The sequence below is a fragment of the Cydia pomonella genome, chromosome 21, assembly GCF_033807575.1.
Source record: "Cydia pomonella isolate Wapato2018A chromosome 21, ilCydPomo1, whole genome shotgun sequence".
NCBI classification, from domain to species: domain Eukaryota; kingdom Metazoa; phylum Arthropoda; class Insecta; order Lepidoptera; family Tortricidae; genus Cydia; species Cydia pomonella.
Window position 1 is genome coordinate 9,567,455 of NC_084723.1, and position 19,524 is coordinate 9,586,978.

General features: G+C 41.4%; 1 protein-coding gene across 1 annotated transcript in view; it reads left to right on the top strand.

Moving 5' to 3' along the window:
* The window catches only part of LOC133529630 (protein polybromo-1), a 51,688-nt gene extending 32,236 nt beyond the window's left edge, over nucleotides 1-19,452 (top strand). The window contains exons 27-33 of the mRNA XM_061867384.1: nucleotides 2,231-2,388; nucleotides 3,107-3,209; nucleotides 4,610-4,651; nucleotides 11,603-11,786; nucleotides 12,565-12,647; nucleotides 15,728-15,881; nucleotides 18,350-19,452. Of these exons, the coding sequence (XP_061723368.1) occupies nucleotides 2,231-2,388; nucleotides 3,107-3,209; nucleotides 4,610-4,651; nucleotides 11,603-11,786; nucleotides 12,565-12,647; nucleotides 15,728-15,881; nucleotides 18,350-18,632 (1,007 nt within the window). The 3' untranslated portion in view covers nucleotides 18,633-19,452. The remainder of the gene's footprint in view (nucleotides 1-2,230; nucleotides 2,389-3,106; nucleotides 3,210-4,609; nucleotides 4,652-11,602; nucleotides 11,787-12,564; nucleotides 12,648-15,727; nucleotides 15,882-18,349) is intronic.
* Nucleotides 19,453-19,524: the final 72 nt, after the last annotated feature.

Here is a 19,524-nt window from a genome sequence, read left to right on the forward strand (position 1 = left end):
TCTAAAAGTTTTAATCATCTGTCTAAACATGGCAGTAAATTTAATGTGGCTACACAATTTTCTTTGAAAATCCACCTATTTCAAATTCTCTTTGGTTTAAACTTGCATTTAAATACGTGATCGTCAATTAAGGTATCAAACAACTGAAAGCCGAATATGTTTTGAACTTGAATCTGTGTTCCCCATTAAAGCGTTTTTAGTGCATACATACAAGATTATTTACGAGTATTGCAAAACAAACATTGGTGTAACGTAGTTAGAATTCATTTCGCGCTATCCCCTTCCTCTCTAATGATTTCAATGAAAGTGGCTCACGGAGTCAATGCAATATTCTAAAATAACACACACATACAGTTGGAAAATTAATAATCCAAAGGCTTGATCATGTTCGCCAACCATCTTTAAAATTACATTTAATTTGTCATATACCGCTTAGGCACATTTTGTTAGTATTGGGGTGTTGCGGGCCTTTGAGTGCCATGTCGACCAACCAGTGATCTATTCTGACGGCCCTTTAAAGTTCATTACTAATGCCCGTTGAATCACTTGGGCACTTAGAATCAAAACTTGTTCACTTTCCGTATTCAGCTTGTTCGGTTTTTGATATTTAAAGTGTAGTTTTGATATACCTACTAGGTACGTACTTTTTATTTGCAGTCGGCATTCTACCATTTAATGATCTGACATCACTCAATTCTGGACAACATTTTGAATAATCTTGTTTGTATTGTACGCATCTATGGATAAGTGTCATCAATGTGTTTAATTTACAATTTCTATTATATTTCTTTCTCTGTCGCTCTTCCTTGTCCAAATTAATGTTTAACAAAATAGCTCGCGTACTGTCATAAGGTGCAAATATAAATAATGGCACCCTGAACCCGATTGGCGTTACAATTTCATTCATGAACCAAATCCTTTTTAGCTTCCAAGGAGAAACATTCCAAAAGTATGTATTTGCCTCTATTTCTGTTTGTGCTTTATCGGAATTAAAAAACGGGCTAATGATGTTTGCCACAATTTCATTTGACATAACTGTAATGTTTGACATATCTTTTCGACTGAAAACTTTGGGGTTCATCAAAGTTGTTATATAAAACTATAGACAGAGAGAGTTCCTTAAATAAAAGTAGTGTAAAATATTGTAACCGCAAATTTGAGGGTTTAAGTAGATGGCACTGTACTAGGGTGCTTCAAATAATTTTTATTTTTGATGTCGGCACCCCTATATCTTGTTACACTTATTATATTGATAAAATACGCAAAGTTTTTTTTGTACTTTTATCTCTACTACAAAGGGGTGCTACACCACTGGAAGATTTTTAATTGGTGGCGCATTTTTTGTCTAGTGTTTGAGTCATACAAACGTGAAGCACCCTACACTGTACAGATCATATATGTTTTGTTGGAACTAGATTGTCAAACTTGACAACCTGTATATTTAAGTACCGTGTAATGTACGGAGGTGACACTATCCACTAGCTGTCAAAACTGTAATTGCAATATTTTGAACTATTTTACTTGTCTTAGTTACGGTAAAACTAAGCTCATCGGCTTGCTTTAAAGGACTATGCCAAATGTTACGTTTTATATTATGGCAAATAAAATTATAGCAAACAAAGAGCTCCGTTAGAATATAAATAGTATTTCTACGCATTTGTAAAATGCGGGTAGATTAGGCGAGTCGTAAGATGCCGTTTTTGTTTCTGTGGTTTTATTTTTATTTTTCTACTGTCTATACCCAGCATGTGTGTCGTTGTATGATTGTTAGATTTAAGATATTTATAGTGGATCGTAGTAGAACTAACGTGTGTATTATTATATATCAATAAAATATAAACCCATCAATTAACTTTACATAAAAAACGCTTTACACATACATGTATATTTTTTCTTCTATCGATATGGCTATTATTATTATTTTGTCACTAATATTAAATGGGTTTATTGCAAAAATCTAGCAATCATGCGACGAATTGTAGCTTTGATATGTAAATAAATGGTAATCAAAATAGATCAAATCGGCGGGCGTTTCAAAAATACTTAAATAAATTTACGCGGTTATCACGCATCCAATCCAAACCGTCATAGGCGGTGCGAGGAACTCGCATGCGACTTTCGTTACACTGTTAGCTACTGAGTAACAAGGTAACGAACCTCTCATGCGTGTCTAAACGATCCTTGCATTATTTGTGTACATAAAAAAGCCAACCAAGTATTATTTCGGCAGGCGAGATCTCGCGCATAGTCGGCAACGAGTGGCGCTCGCTGCCCGCAGCCACCAAACAGAGCTGGGAGGAGCGCGCGGCGCGCTGCAACGAGGAGACGTCCGCCAAGCTCGCCGAGGAGATGCGCGAGCTCGCGCAGCACGGCGGCACGCAACCAGCAGTAAGATATACTCATCATCTTTAGCGTCGTCTCATTGTGCTTTGTCGGTCCCTCATTACTGTGGATCGTGACTACTTGGTTTTGCAGCACCTGTGTTTTGTTTCAATAAGTCTAGTATCCTAGTATTTAGCCGTAGTCTCATTGTGCAGTTAGCATCAAATAGATAGTGACGGGCAAAGTGGCCAATATATCGTAACACGTCTTTGTTACGGTCAAGTCTGAAAATACGGACGACAAAGTGTCCAAAATACGTAATTAGTAATTACGTATACACCTAAATATATGAGCAGTAAGATCGTGTATAAATATTTTTGGGACTGTTCGTATCGGTATTTTTAGACGTTCTATTTTCCCTTTACAGGGGTAGCCGTTCAGGGCAGGGTCGCCATGTAATGTGAGGGAAACATAAGTGGTTGCCTTTATGATGGTTATTTTACACACTGCCTAACTAAGGGATGATACTGGCGTACGGGGAGAGGGATATACTCAACGCATAGGCTTCAATACTGTAATAATTGTATCGCAAAGGAACCGGTTTCCGCTTTTAGCAACCTAATCTCAATTCGAATAGTACTAAACGAAACTGACCTCCATTCAGTTTTTCTAATTCAGAGGGAAACTAGGCCTTATTCATGTTAGTAATTCAGGTGTTACGTAGTTTTTTCATTTCGTGCTTAGACAAGGCCGAATTATTATTGAAATATCCTTTCTTATCCAGCCAGTCGTGGAGCTCACCTACGAATGTGCCTGGGAGTCTTGCGACTACCAGTTTGAAGACTTGTCCGACTGCATGGAGCATTGCATCGGGGATGGTGGGAACAGTAAGTATTTATACCGATACATCTAATCACGGAGATGCTTATTAAAGTCTGTTTTTAATCCCAGAGACTTCACTATGTTTTAAATAAATTCTCAGCATATAGCAGCGATTATCTGACGTTATTAATCATTCAATAGATATTGTCAGCGATGTCAAACCTGTGATCAAATCACTTATGAAATGTATGTTGCCTTTGTCTCTTAAAGTAGGGGAAAACTTTACTGCTGCGTTACAAACTTTGTCCCACTTCGCCGGATTCTAGTGTTATACGCAGACATCTACATTTACAAGGGGGCTTGTTTGCAACAAAAAAGTGCATGTGGTAAGCTTCGCGAATTGGCAACCTCTATAAAGATAGTCAGTCCCTTTCCTTACTGTGAAAGGCGCGGTCACGATAGAAGGGCCTCTAACCTTGTAAGTATATTTACAATTATAATTTTTCATCTCTCCTATTCGGAAAGTTCACCTTTCATAGGCTGATAGCCGGGTGGAAAATTGCATTTTCCACCCTACGGTGGAAAGTTTTTTTTTTTTATTTGTACTTCGAGCAACGGCTTACTGCCAAGTATGTATGCCACATTATTTAATTAAAAGCTCTAATATTAGCTTCCGCATTTTTCAGACCAAGTATTATCGAAATTAAATTTCAATTGCATTGAATTAATAAAAAAAAATATTTTGACGGTTAAGAGATTTAGGGACTGGAATTGGCGTCATTTACATTTTAATCGCAAAAAAATCCTTAACCATAGACAATCCGGTCTTAAATTGGGATGTGTCTGAAACGGCCTTAATGTATACATACGCGCCTTTAAAAAAGTGAAACTTAATGAATGAATGTAATAATATTTTGTACATTCACCGTGATTTAATAACAAATAATTATGTTTATTTTTACATTTAAACATTAAATACAAGTAGTATAATTTTTAAATACAAAACTAACATTTTTGCAATAGCTACATTTTTATTTTTATGACAAAAAATTAAAATATATACTAAATTAAGAAAAGGCGGGAATAGGTATTGGTACTAAAAAAACTGTTAACAATTTGTTTTAAAGAAATATACATAGAATAAACCTACATTTCTTGTGTTTAACTTTTCTCATGGTCAAAATGAAAAGTAGAGTGTTTAACTTGGGTAAAAGTAACCATCTCATCTCACTTTATTGGAGCGCCAAAATATCTCCTGTTATATGGTTCACTTTCCACCCTTGGTTAAAATTTTACTATTGTTTAATTAAATGCTAGGATATGCACAGTTGCTGACCTCCTTTCTTTTAAAATAGTTATTAAACCTCTGGGATTAAAGACGACTTAGATGCCTACGAAAAACGATAGGATAATTGTTTAACTGACTTATTTACTAATACAATGACGTATTTTAATGCCGCCACAGTGATTGGTACTTTCATTGAGACGAAGAAGGCTAAATTAGAACGTACGTATGATTTGAATGTCACTAACATAACGTAGTCAAAGGTACCACTTTGTAAGGGTGATTTCAAATGGCATATTATTAACCGGGGAACTAAATTATTAAACGGGAACTTTCATTAGTCATATGATAATATAATTTGGCGCTGTATTTATATTTTAGCGCCAAAAAATATATGACACAATCAAACACAACACGAAACCCCTTTTCATACAAACATTATCCACATTTTCCTCTCTGGATGGACGTTATCGAAGATATTTTGAAACAATTTGTTGTACAGTCGCCATCAGATATTTCTATGCATCCAAGGTGCCCAAATATATCTGAGCAATACTAAATTTCAATAAATTCTGCACACTGCAAATGCCATATTCATCTGAACTGTTGGAATGGCAAAAAAATTTGAGCATGTATTTTTTCAATAAATTCTTAGCATACTTCCAGTCAAAAATATCTGATCATGTAAAATGTCAATTGTATCTAAGCAATAACTCAATAAGAACGTTCACAAAGATCTGCGCATTAAAGCAAAACATGCCTTTAGCCTTTGTGTTAAGGTTAAATATTAGAACAATAAATAAATACAAAATTTGTTCAGAGTTCGGAAATCGAAATTATGCGTTTTCACTTCGTTATCGAGTGGACATAAGGGTGTTATGAGCGTGGCAAAGTAGTTTTGATTGATACTTGATAAATATGCGTGATTCCGCCAATCGTTGTCAAACTTGTCATAATCGAAATGTATTGAACGGTTTAGATAAACTACGAGTATTATTTAATGAATAATAAATAATTAATAAATGATTTACGAATAAATGGGTTCAATATTAAATACTACGAAGTTATCATCATCATCATGAGCCAAATAACGTGAACTCATGGATACAGGCCTCCTCCATGCAGTTTTATGGAGGGAAATGGCATAATCGCCGCGTTTGGCAGGCGGGTTGGCAATCGCAGTCAGATGGCTTTTGTTCCACGAAGTGTGCTGCTGCCTGCCCTCCGGTCTACAGTCCCTTAAGCCACTATTTCGCATTTCCGATTTAGGAAGCCAATTTAGAAAATTAGGATGTGAAATAGCTGATTGGGGTGAAGGAGAGGTCGAGGGAGGCAAGTTAAACCAAACCAAGGTAAAATAATAAAGAAAAAGTGGCGTGATTTTACTGAGGGCCGGGACATTAAATTACTTTACATAAAGTTAGAAAAATGTGTTTTTAATCACTGATCACAGTGATCACAGATCATAATATTTGTCTGTGTATACTTAGACTACGGTGACTGCCTAGCTGGGCCGTGTGCTTGTTTTCCACCGTCATAGTATAGAAATCGCCAAGTTATTTTGAACGTATTTAAATCTATTTTTAGGTTCCATTTTGCAATTTATGCTACGGTACCCAAAAAACAGGAAAAGTTTGTTTCAGAAAATATGATGCTCTGGCGGGAAAGACCGAATCTGCGGTTTGCTTTTGAAAAAGCTGTTGGTATAATTTAGTTACTCAAACTCAACACGCCAAGCAGTTCTTAACAAAGACGCTAGTATTGGGAGTAGTTATTACGTTGAATGGTATGGTATATATGTGGTCAGGCAACATTGATTGGGGCAGTTTCCTGCAATTTAGACTTGTCAAAACTATGAATGTACGAAGTAGGTATTAGTTTATTTCATCCTATCTGAAAAGGCACTTGAAAATCGTGTCTAATCAACACATTTCTGCGACTATGCTCTACTATAAGTGCTACTTTAATGACACCTAAGTTTCAGCGGCCAGCATTTGACTTATACATATAGGTATTATTTTATTATTATTTATTTATTAGCTTGAAAAAGATACAGCTTACACAAATAAAGGGTCCCACAAAACAGTTTTCACGGTTTGACTGTGGGATTAAGTTGACTTAACCAATTAGAGAAGACTGTTAGTAATTTGTCTTTGATTTGAAAACTCCTTTGCATACTCTTAATAGTCTAATCGTTTTTCCATATTTAATATTGACAATTTTATTCAATTGTCTTCTTTCATTTCTGTCAGATTTCAATAATCTGCAGCTTTTGTGAAATACATTTGCGATTTTAAATTGAATAATGGCATATCCGTATCGTATTGACAACGATGTTAAAAAGAAAATAATAGATTTGAAAAATGATGGCTTACCCGTTACTGATATTGCCAACGAACTCGGAATAGCAGTAAGTACTTTGAAATCGTTTTCTATTTTATCTACCGCTATAAAGAAGACTGGTATTAAAAATATGTGTTTTTTTACAGAGAAACACCGTCTATTTATGGTTAGAAAGGTTCCAGCAGGAAGCTGGACTAAGCAACCACGTGTCATTTGGGCGTCCAAGGTCGACAACGCGTCTCCAAGACGTAAATATATTAGAAAAGGCCCGGAACGAACGTTTCATTAATACCACCCAGTTTTCTGGTGAATTCAATGTCTCAAGTAGTACAATACGAAGACGGCTCAAAGAAGGAGGTTTACAAAACCGAGTGCCTGCGCGGAAGCCAGCTCTTACCCAAAGACATATGGATGAAAGGCTGCAGTTTGCAGTCTCCAATCGCAATAAAAACTTCGATGATGTCCTTTTTATGGACGAAAAGGTGTTTTGTTCGTCTGACAATGGCAGGTTAACACTATGGAGGCCAGATAATACTCGATACCATGCACGACATGTAGTACCTGATAGACGTAGCGGACGGATAACTATTGGCTTCTGGGGTTGGATGTCGAAGGAAGGACCCGGAGAGCTTGTCGAAATAACTGGGCGGATGAATGCCAAGGATTATGTGGAAATACTCGAAGATTCATTCCTGCCCAGTGTAGACATATGTTATCCGAACCGTCGTGTGACATTTATGCAAGACAATAGCTCTGTTCACAACTCTCGGCTAGTGCAAGCATGGCTTCATGAACACAGAGAGACAATTACACGAATCAAAATGCCCGCGAAAAGTCCAGATCTCAACCCAATAGAGAATTTGTGGGGGAAAATGGTCCAGGAGTGGGATACTGACCAGTGTAGGACGAAAGAACAATTAAGACGACATGCACTCGCTGTGTGGGAGTCTTTCAGGGGCCGCGATTACTGTGCGAAACTTGTGGGCTCCATGCAACACCGGCTGAGGGCGGTGAGGAATGCTGATGGTGGTTACACTAAATACTGAAGACAATTTTAATAAAATACGAGTATGTATACATTAAGTTTTAGTACTCGGTACTTAGAAATTATAATAAATAAAATTAATACAATAAAATTAATTGATAGTTTTATTCCAATGTTAGTTGGTCTTGACCAACCCTTAACCCTTGGCTTAGGAGTTTCAAAATGTAGAGCGGTATCGAATTTAGTGCGAAACCACTCTTACTTAAATACTAACTACCTTATAAAGATGCCTGTCCACTGCATTCGAGTGATAAAAAAATAACCAATCGAATACATACAATGCAAATATTATTTACGAGCAGCCCGTCCCGCTTCGCAGGGTTCACGGCAATTTTTAGTACGGATCCCTAATATTTCTCTAATTAGTTTCAATTTTAGGTGCACACAACTTAATTGTCAAATAAAAGTTAAATCGGTGGTCAGGTGTGTGACGACAATTAAGCATGAAATATTTATGAGTCTGATCTAAATCTTCATGTTCAGATATTTATGAGCACCCTGATAGCTCAGATGTATCTGATGGCGACTGTACTAGCGGCCCGTCCCGGCGTCGCACGGATCGTAGCTTTCCAATGGTGAAAGAGTTTTTGAAATCGGCACAGCAGTTTTTAAGTTTATTCATTACTAAACGTATAAAAATCTAAAAACATAAATCTAACAATTATACGACGTAAGGCATATAATATACAGTATATTCTTCTCAAATGAACAGATATTTGTGAACGCCTTTGTTGCTTAGATACGTTTGGTATTTTTTTCGATCAGATATTTTTGACTGGACGTATGCAAAGAAATTATTGAAAAACAGCATGCTCAGATGTTTATGGCATTGCAGTAGTTGCGATATAAATGGCATTTGGAGAGTGCAGAATTTATAGAAATTTAGTCTTGCTCAGAAATATTTGGACACCTTGGCCGCTCCGATATATCTGATGGCGACTGTACATCAACTACAGCTATGCCGTTACGTTTGATTTTTTGAGTGTTTGCGTTAGGAGCATTTCAAAAATTGTATGAAATTAGTTTTTCACTCCTAATTTTTACAATAATCAATCAATCTAAAACAAACTAACGTAGGGGCATAGTTATGGTAAATGTACATAAAATGACATCTAAATAGTTTCCATAATGTAAATATCCAGAAAATATTATTTACAGTACATATGGGGCTACTTTATAGCACTAGTGCGAGAAGTAGCATATTACGTTACTGTGTCGAACATTTAAAGGGCCATATGTACTGTAAAACGTTGTACGATACATGTGCGAATAGGTAATTCGCAACTCGTGTCGATTTAAAACACTCCCTTCGGTCGTGTTTTAATTTATCGCCACTCGTTTCGAATTTCCTATTTTTCGCACTTGTATCGTAATGTACTATAATATCTATGAGGCCTGGACACTAACTCAAAAAGAGGAAAGTCAGCTCCTGATAGCGGAAAGAAAAGTGCTCAGGAAGATCTTGGGACCTGTCCGAAGTGACGATGGCTCCTGGAGGATCCGGAAAAATGCTGAGATCGAGGAGTTGGTGGCTGAGCCCAATATCATCGGCGTAACTAAATCCCACAGACTTCGCTGGCTCGGTCACCTACTCAGAATGGGGGAGGATCGGGTTGTCACGGAAGCGTACATGGGGCGACCAACCGGCCGTCGACCGATCGGGCGCCCCAGATACCGCTGGTGTGATGGCGTGGAGGCGGACCTGCGTCGGCTGAATGCCAATTCATGGCAGGAAACCGCGCTGGATCGGAATAGGTGGCGTTCTCGCGTTTCGGAGGCCAAGATTCTTTTTGGATCGCTGAGCCAAAGCAGTTAGTTACTTAATATCCAGATAGGAAAATGGGGGACTACGTTTGTATGGAGAAGCAGCCGTCGCCTTCTTAAGTTTTCTACCCATAGTTTCAACATTTATACGACCTTCTTAGACTATTTTATATATTAAAATGACAGCTTAAGCAATGATTGTTGATATACAAATTATCAAAATGTGTTTACCTTAATTTGCTATCAAATTATTTTAAAAGAACTTAATTTTTAAATGAATAGATTTTTTATATATCTACTACTACTGGCCTTAGCATCTATTTATATATCACGTCGGTGGTAATCAAGCATACGGCCCGCCTGATGGTAAGCAGTCACCGTAGCCTATGAACGTCTGCAACTGCAGAATTGTTTAAATTCGCGTTGGATAGTCGTTTTCTTTTTAAAATGTGCTTCACAATTGGTATCTAATACAATAATTCATTTGCCAAATAAATAATTGGTACTTGCCTTATAATAAACAAAAGCTGTAATGGCATTAAAATAATGCTCATATTGATATATTTTAAGGCTCCGCTTTTGTCGCCAAACTATTAATTTTAGTACATATTTCTATTTTGTTTAGCTAGCGTAATTTGATTACTTAGTTGACCGGTTAAATATATGCCATTTAAAATTATAACTTCATTTACAATTAAGTATGGTTGATAAACGACAAAGTAGAATGTTCTGCTTGGTATACCTGAATTATGATTTATTGAAGCTGGTAGTAATTAGAGCTTGTATACAGGTAGATTTATAGAATCACACATCTGACGAGGACACCTCAGGTTACCTGGCTTAAGTGTGATCTCAGATAATCATAATTTAATCATATGTGGCATATGCCTAATGCACATGAAGCACCCTTCTGTGATACAAAGTCATTATATTTAATACTTCAAGGTGACGTTTGACTGCTAAATTTACACATTTAGGCTTATGGGATTTGAAGAGGTAAACATCCTAAAAGCTTTGGATAACATTCCTTAATCTTTTCTTTACGCCAGCTTTCCTAAATGTGTCTAAGGATAGTATGCCACCTGTCCAATTTCTTTGTCCTATGTGAATTGCATCTCACTCTCTCAATAAGCAAAATGTTAGATGCAAATACACATTGGACAGAATTGGACAGGTGGAATACCATCCTAAGATTGACGTGGTACGTTGTGTAAAACACGATACAATACACACACAAATACCCATTATTAACCATCTTATTAGAAGAAAATAATACTGAGAATACACGTGTGTATTGTATATATAATATATATAAACAGCAAAATGTAACTAGTCCGTCCGATTCCGCAGTGTACGGCGTCTATCAGAGACCTAGGTCTGATTCGCGTAGAGGCCGCGTAGCCAACGTTACAATCGTTAACGCTCCGTAGTGTATCCGTAGTCAACTCTCTCTATCACTCTTCTTTATTAGTGCGACTGTGACAGTTGCGTTTCGTTCGCCACGGAGCGTGAACGATAGGCACGTTGGCTACGCGGGCAGGTGTGTTGTTTATCGTAGAATGTAGTGTGCTTTATCTTCAAACATACCAACAGTTTGTAGCAATAACTGTGTAGCGTAAAGGTAAGGCAACGGGACACAACACACTTATCTTTTAAACGAAAAAAAAATCTCAAGCTTCAACAAGGCTTGATCTTACGAGCTGCCAAGTTTATTGTCAAATTAAGGTTGACTTTAACTAATAATTTTAGTTGACCTTTCAACTTGGTACCCCTTGGTCGCCCATTAATACACACAAAGTTTTTATTTTTTAGATCTCCCACCACCCCCTTGTCATACTTTTTCATAGGAAAAAGATACGTCCTTAATACATACTGTCATACTTGGCATGACCCCCTCTCCTGTTGCTGTGACGTAATATGTAGATGAACCCAAATTGGGTATACGGATCCCTTAAACGCAGCAGCTGCACCGAAATTGCTACAAAATGTCTAACCTTCCTTCCCAACATGCGTGTCGGCAGCGGGCCACGTGCAGACGCACTACCGCGGGCACGTGGGCGACTTCCCGTGCGTGTGGCGCAACTGCGCCCGCGTGCGCAAGGGCCAGGCGCCCTTCCCGAACCTGCCGCGGCTGCTGCGCCACGTGCGCGACCTGCACGTCAACAAGGGCAACGGCCGGCCCATCGCTCCTCACGAGCGCTCCAGGTATTTTTTTTTATACTACGTCGGTAGCAAATAAACATACCGCCCGCCTGATGGTAAGCAGTTACCGCAGCCTATGGACGCCTGCAACTTCAAAGGTCTTAAATGCGCGTTGGCAACCCTAACACCCCGCACCCTCGTTGAGCTCTGGCAACCTTACTCGCCGGCAGAAACACAACACTATGAGTAGGGTCTAGTATTATTTGGCTGCGGTTTTCTATAAGGTGAAGGTATTTCCCCAGTTATGGTCTACTCTAGATCTGGAATGACATCCGATGACATCCACTAAGCGAGATGACATTCACAGTGCTCATAGCGCTCTTTTGGACGTAGTTTAAGAACATAACCGGGTCCATGTTGCGATGTTGATCCTCTCCTCCTTGCATCGGTTTCCTTATCACTGAGGGTTGTGGCCACTTCTAGGGAACAGCTTCTCTTTGACAATTTGCCGCCAGCTCTTTCTGTCTGTTACGCAATGTAGGTCAATATTGTTCAAAAAATTAATCAAAGTTAGAATGAAAATTTCATAAACCTCTACAATGAAATGAACCTAAACGACCTAAACGCATAGCAGGGTCGCCATGTGTTGTGACGTTAGTAAAACGCCTGTCTAGTACTAACTAAAATAGAGAGCGTGAATGTGTATGAAGCAGCGCAAGCTTTTTGATAAATGAAACTAGAATATATGTAATAACATCATAAGTAACTTATACCACTGAATAATCTATAGTCTATTCTGAATACGTAAATTACGTAGTATTAATTCTGTGCTATGTTTCAGAAATTATATTCCTTCGTCGAAGAAGCCGCCGCCGTCTAAAACGTACGCCAACAGCTTCAGAGGCGGCGTGATGTCGCCTGGAGGTAATTAATTATTTTATTATTCTTTGTTCTGTAAAATTGGGTAAATGCATTAATTCGGTTTGTCATTTTATCGCACATGATACCTATATTATTTTCGAATTATATTTGACAACATGTTAATCGGTCCTGTCATATCGTGTTAATAATAATTTTCCTAAGCATCTCATATAATATAAAGTACGACGTTTCACACCGAACGGGTGGAGTCGGAGCGCATTTCCAATGTGCCTATACATTAATTATGGCCAACGCGATGGAGTCCGTCCGGAGCCGTCCCCGTCCGCGAGAAGCCGACCGGCTTGCGGCCGTACAAATTTGAAATGCGCTCCGACGCAGTCCAATTCCGCACGTGCGGTGGTAATCGTACTTAAATAGGCGGGTCCACACAATTTCCTCGCGCGGCCACGTGCTCTTATAACTTTTGCTTCATCACGTTTGCCTCAGCCGAGCCCATTTGCTCGGCAAGATGGCGTCCTCCAGTCAGCTGTTCAAAATGGTGGTGCACATATTCAGTGCCGTGGCTAGTGCATGGTTTGTTTTGCTTTTCAACGCAATCCAAAACGAATGAACAATTTGCATAAGTGCAATCATTCTATTAATATCAATCACTATACGGAAATCGGCTCTTTTGAGGTTAGAAAATGGAGCCAAGAAGAATTTTAAACGCATTTAGAAAAAAAGGAGTTTCAACTAGTTATGTGCACAATTACATGTAAAACTTAAATGGCAAGACACAAATTGAAGAAAGGTATTATGTTCAGGGAGGTGTTGCTTCCCACGCAGCGATATTTAGCGATGAACGGAATTTATTAAATTTACAATCAAATTAAATATCAATCCTCTCTAATTCCCCTATTCGTATAGTTGGGATCTCTAGCATCCCATGTTATGTATTTGCTTCGTAAAAGGATATTCATTTGCAACATTGGTCTTTGTAATTTTTTTCCAATTTGATCTACGAAACAAAATAACCACGTGCACCAAACAAACACGTCCCGACCAGCGCGCGGCAAACGACTGATGCGCCTTCGAGCATGCCGAAAAACCGACACCGAGCGGCTCGGCCAAGGTCGCGTTCGCCCGAGGAAAACGTGCGCTCTGCCTCGGCCGAGTTATAATAAATTTTTAAATCCCTTGTTTAGCTACGGATAATAGTTATTTGTTTTACAAGGGGGCAAAGTTGTTGTTTAACCGCCCGTGCTAATATTGATACCCCGAGCATAGACCAACCTCTATAGACTGAGCTTATAGGACGACTCGCGGTCAACGCCCGTGTAGTTTATAGGGCACATATAAGATCGCACGCGCGCCACTCCGATCAGTTGCGCCCGAGTTTACGACCTGATAGCAGTGTGCCCGTCTGTACGAAAATAAAACATACATTTTTGAATTCGTTACCTAATAATGGTATCTTGCAGCGTAAAATGGTGTGGCAAGTCATGTAAAGACTTCCAAATACAAAACAGATGTATGGAATAACATTCCACAGATAAGTCAAATTCATCATTTTGTTGAAAATTGTTCCTTGTCGGCGGGGTTCATGTTATACTGGAAAATATGGTTGTACTGAGCAGTAACGAAGTACGCCCGTCCCTTTTCGTTTACTTGAAAATGCAATGTGCTATCCCTTTCACGTAAACGAATAGTGATGTGACGATGGTGGTTTCGTCAGTTGCGGGAGCTTCGTGCTTTCGTTCGTACCGTTTTGTACTATTTTAAAAAATATAAAAGAAAACTGTGATTCGTTTTTATTTTTAATTGAGAATAATTAATATGTAGTTTTATTAAGTTGGTAGTTTATCTTAGTAAGGTAGGTATATTAGGTTAAATTTTTAGTTAGTAGAATGATCATTATTGAGATAGTATCAAAATAATTTTTAGCAGGCTTCAGAGTCGGGAACGCCCGTGTGACATTCTCCTAGTTGCAAACGTCCAAAGGCTGCGATTGCCACCAAAGTGACGTCGAGGTATAAGAATATGTGTATTTTTGAAATTCTATAACATGATTCATTTATAAATCAAGAAAATTTGCATTGTGAACCTCTTACGGCTGTATATTAATAATGATTATAATATGTCACATCGATACGATACCGAACCGTAAATGTCAAAAGTGACATTTAGTTAACCAAAAACGTCACTTTTGACACTGTTTTATCCTGTTTGGAGTTACTCCGAAGCACCTTATTATTTTGACGCCTTTACCAAGTAAGTACATACATACCGTGTAACTCTCATGAATGTAAATTTCACCACAAAATGTCTGCAATATCGAGTATTCAATTTAATACATATTTTCTGGGACCCTTATTATTTTATGTTAAAATCTTATCCCATTAATATGCAAGTAAATTTTTTAGATACATTTTTAAAGTACTTAATGACAGATTACATTGTTTTAATACTATTAAGTAATTTTTCTGTAAACTTTATTGATAACAATTTTACCACAATTAATTACGGTACTAGTACCACTTCCCGTAATGAACATGTCTCATCCCTACGCATACACGTGACAGCGCATCATGTTTGAAACAACCAATCGCAACGCCGTGAGCACCCGTCCCGCACCTCACGGTTTGGTGATTCGCGTCTCGAACAAAATGGCCAATATTAGGCTTCTATAGCCGGTTTTCTCTGTACCCGAGCAAACGAAAGATTCGAAAATTTAACCTCGAGCGTAGCGAGTAGTTCGAGAAATGGAATCTTGAGCGTTGCGAGGGTTTCAAGGCACGACGGGTTAACATTTAACAAACTTTGCCTCAGAGTGAAACGCACACATCTTCACCACACTAAAGCGAGGAAAATACTAACTAAGAACTATAAAAAAAACCTAATCTAATCCAAATGAATGTAATAAAAAAAAAATCGTTCATCATCATTTAAAAGTTAATTCCACCAGCTAACATAAGTAAACAAATAAAAATTTTAATTGCCTCACATGATAGGTGGATAAAATGCAACTATCTCATTCGTTTTTGAACAATCAAGAGGGCCTTTACCAGTTGGTGTGGTGAAAATTGATTTATCTGAATATAGTTATAAACGAGCTACAGCTAAAAAAAAATGTTTGTGTCCAGCATCTCTGTCCGGCATGTCGCCGCTGGCGCGCAACACGCCGTCGCCCGGCGGGGACGGGCTGCCGGCGCGCGCGGCGCCCGCCGGCCTGGAGCCGCTGTTCGTGTCCGCGCCGCCCAAGGCGCAGCGCGTGCAGCACTCCGAGGCCTACATCAGGTACCATATCGCAACACGCCGCCGCCCGGCCCGGCCGGCCTGGAGCCGCTGTTCGTGTCCGCGCCGCCCAAGGCGCAGCGCGTGCAGCACTCCGAGGCCTACATCAGGTACCATATCGCAACACGCCGCCGCCCGGCCCGGCCGGCCTGGAGCCGCTGTTCGTGTCCGCGCCGCCCAAGGCGCAGCGCGTGCAGCACTCCGAGGCCTACATCAGGTACCATATCGCAACACGCCGCCGTCCGGCCCGGCCGGCCTGGAGCCGCTGTTCGTGTCCGCGCCGCCCAAGGCGCAGCGCGTGCAGCACTCCGAGGCCTACATCAGGTACCATATCGCAACACGCCGCCGTCCGGCCCGGCCGGCCTGGAGCCGCTGTTCGTGTCCGCGCCGCCCAAGGCGCAGCGCGTGCAGCACTCCGAGGCCTACATCAGGTACCATATCGCAACACGCCGCCGTCCGGCCCGGCCGGCCTGGAGCCGCTGTTCGTGTCCGCGCCGCCCAAGGCGCAGCGCGTGCAGCACTCCGAGGCCTACATCAGGTACCATATCGCAACACGCCGCCGTCCGGCCCGGCCGGCCTGGAGCCGCTGTTCGTGTCCGCGCCGCCCAAGGCGCAGCGCGTGCAGCACTCCGAGGCCTACATCAGGTACCATATCGCAACACGCCGCCGTCCGGCCCGGCCGGCCTGGAGCCGCTGTTCGTGTCCGCGCCGCCCAAGGCGCAGCGCGTGCAGCACTCCGAGGCCTACATCAGGTACCATATCGCAACACGCCGCCGCCCGGCCCGGCCGGCCTGGAGCCGCTGTTCGTGTCCGCGCCGCCCAAGGCGCAGCGCGTGCAGCACTCCGAGGCCTACATCAGGTACCATATCGCAACACGCCGCCGTCCGGCCCGGCCGGCCTGGAGCCGCTGTTCGTGTCCGCGCCGCCCAAGGCGCAGCGCGTGCAGCACTCCGAGGCCTACATCAGGTACCATATCGCAACACGCCGCCGCCCGGCCCGGCCGGCCTGGAGCCGCTGTTCGTGTCCGCGCCGCCCAAGGCGCAGCGCGTGCAGCACTCCGAGGCCTACATCAGGTACCATACCGCAACACGCCGCCGCCCGGCCCGGCCGGCCTGGAGCCGCTGTTCGTGTCCGCGCCGCCCAAGGCGCAGCGCGTGCAGCACTCCGAGGCCTACATCAGGTACCATATCGCAACACGCCGCCGCCCGGCCCGGCCGGCCTGGAGCCGCTGTTCGTGTCCGCGCCGCCCAAGGCGCAGCGCGTGCAGCACTCCGAGGCCTACATCAGGTACCATATCGCAACACGCCGCCGTCCGGCCCGGCCGGCCTGGAGCCGCTGTTCGTGTCCGCGCCGCCCAAGGCGCAGCGCGTGCAGCACTCCGAGGCCTACATCAGGTACCATATCGCAACACGCCGCCGTCCGGCCCGGCCGGCCTGGAGCCGCTGTTCGTGTCCGCGCCGCCCAAGGCGCAGCGCGTGCAGCACTCCGAGGCCTACATCAGGTATCATATCGCAACACGCCGCCGTCCGGCCCGGCCGGCCTGGAGCCGCTGTTCTTGTCCGCGCCGCCCAAGGCGCAGCGCGTGTACCATATCGCAACACGCCGTCACCCGGCGCCATACCATGTCGCGACACTGTTTACCCTTTACACTGTGCCACCGAGAAACTTGTGCCAGAGTCAAACCAAGCGTAAGTAAACGAAATAATTTCATAGAAGGTTGTCGTTTAACACATTCACTGTCGGGAACCCACCTGGTGGGCGCTGCCTGGTGGGTGTGCCGGACAACCCGCTGGGCGGGTTGTTTTGTACGCAGCTATAGACCACCGGTTTCTGGGGTAGTGCGCCGTTTTTTTGTCTGGCAGTGAATGTGTTAAAATAACACTTGCACAGACAGTGCAGGGTCTCAAAATCACTGCCAACTTATCTTGGTCTGACTCTAACCCAGCGGCGAATTCGCAGCCTTGGCCATCATAGTTTCTCAGCACCTTTCTATACAGGATGGGCGGCAGTCTATACAGGATGCTTTTGTTATCACTGACCAAACTCTGTGGGGTGATATGTAGGTCATCATACCGACTGAACAACTTGTACTATGGGGCCAACCCGGAAATCGCGAAAAAAAAAAACAGCTGTTTATAGTTAGTTTTTCAATATATCTTACATATTCACCCCTCAGAGTTTGGTCGGCAATAACAGCACTAGGACTCGCACCGCTCTAGACCCGAGTGCGCTTGTGAGTCGGAAACCGTCATCGGTTCTCAACTCTTCTTTTTGTTCATATGATTAGCATTTCTACAAAAATAGAACTAAAATTGAACTGTTGGTCAAAATATCCTTTGAATGGACGTGACTATGAAACACGAGACGATCATATTTATTATGTCTACATGTCTTCAACACACACGAAATGTTATCTTTTACTATTGTAAATAATTTACGGACATCTAACAAATATTCGTCCACCATTCCAGATACATCGAAGGCCTCCACTCCGAGCAAAAATACATCACTCCCTGGGAAAAGTCCCTCACGCCAATGCCCATCAACCCGGACCCGTCCCACTTCAACATGCACAAGCTGCCCGCCCACTGGATGACGGAGGACTCCATCAACGGCTACCTCTCCCAGGACAAGACACTGTCGGAAACCGATATCCACAAGATGGATAATAGTGCCAAGATTCTGAAGGGGCTGTGCGCGCTGAGAGACTTTATGATGAAGGATGCGCTGTGCATTTATAAGAACCATCTTTGATATAAGAAACATTGAGTCATATTCAGTAACTTTTTGAACGCTTTATTTCATAAACACAAACATCACTCAAACGCTAAGCCCCCAGCCGCAAGGGAGCTAATATAAACCTTACTTTAAAGTGTGAAGGTTACTTTGACAGCGTCCTCCATAACACCTATATTTGTCCTTGGCGCTGTGGGCATGACTAGTAACGGTGTTGTCGTTCAAAATTTCAAATAAATACCACATCTTAAAAAATTGTGTACCGAAACGAAGACCTTAAATATCAAGTATAGGGTGTCTTTATACAAATAGGGATGTTTCTTGTCCTTGTATTTAGAATAAATAAAAATTCACACCGTGCTCGAAATAAAGCACCAGAAAAATATTTTAAAAACCTTGACCGCAGTTATTTTCAAATACAATTTAGTAAATCCGAAAGAACTATAAAGAGTAGGTAACTTGACCGTGACGTTATTGTTCTGTATTTTACAGAGATTCCATAGTGACTAATCGTTTTGACAGTGCGAAAAAAGAAACTGATTTGACTAAGCAGTCAACTACCCTATTGCGATAGATGGGAGATCTGTTGAATAGATATCTGTGCAGAAAATCTACAGATCATTATGGATATTTGCTTCTCGCCGAGTAGTATTCGTACTTATCAAGTGCAATGCAATGAAGTATGGTAAAAAGTTAGTAAAGTTATTTACTGATACTGAAAGACGTGTGTAGTAGATAAGTGAAGTTTTTAATGAGATCTTTTAGACATCTTAGTTATATTTTAAGTTAACAATCGTGTTTAAAATTTATTGACAAAATTAAATTACTGATATCATTATTTGAGTTTTGTTTTACCTTGTATGTACTGTGTAAAAGACAAGAAATATTAGCCATTTTAATACAATACGCA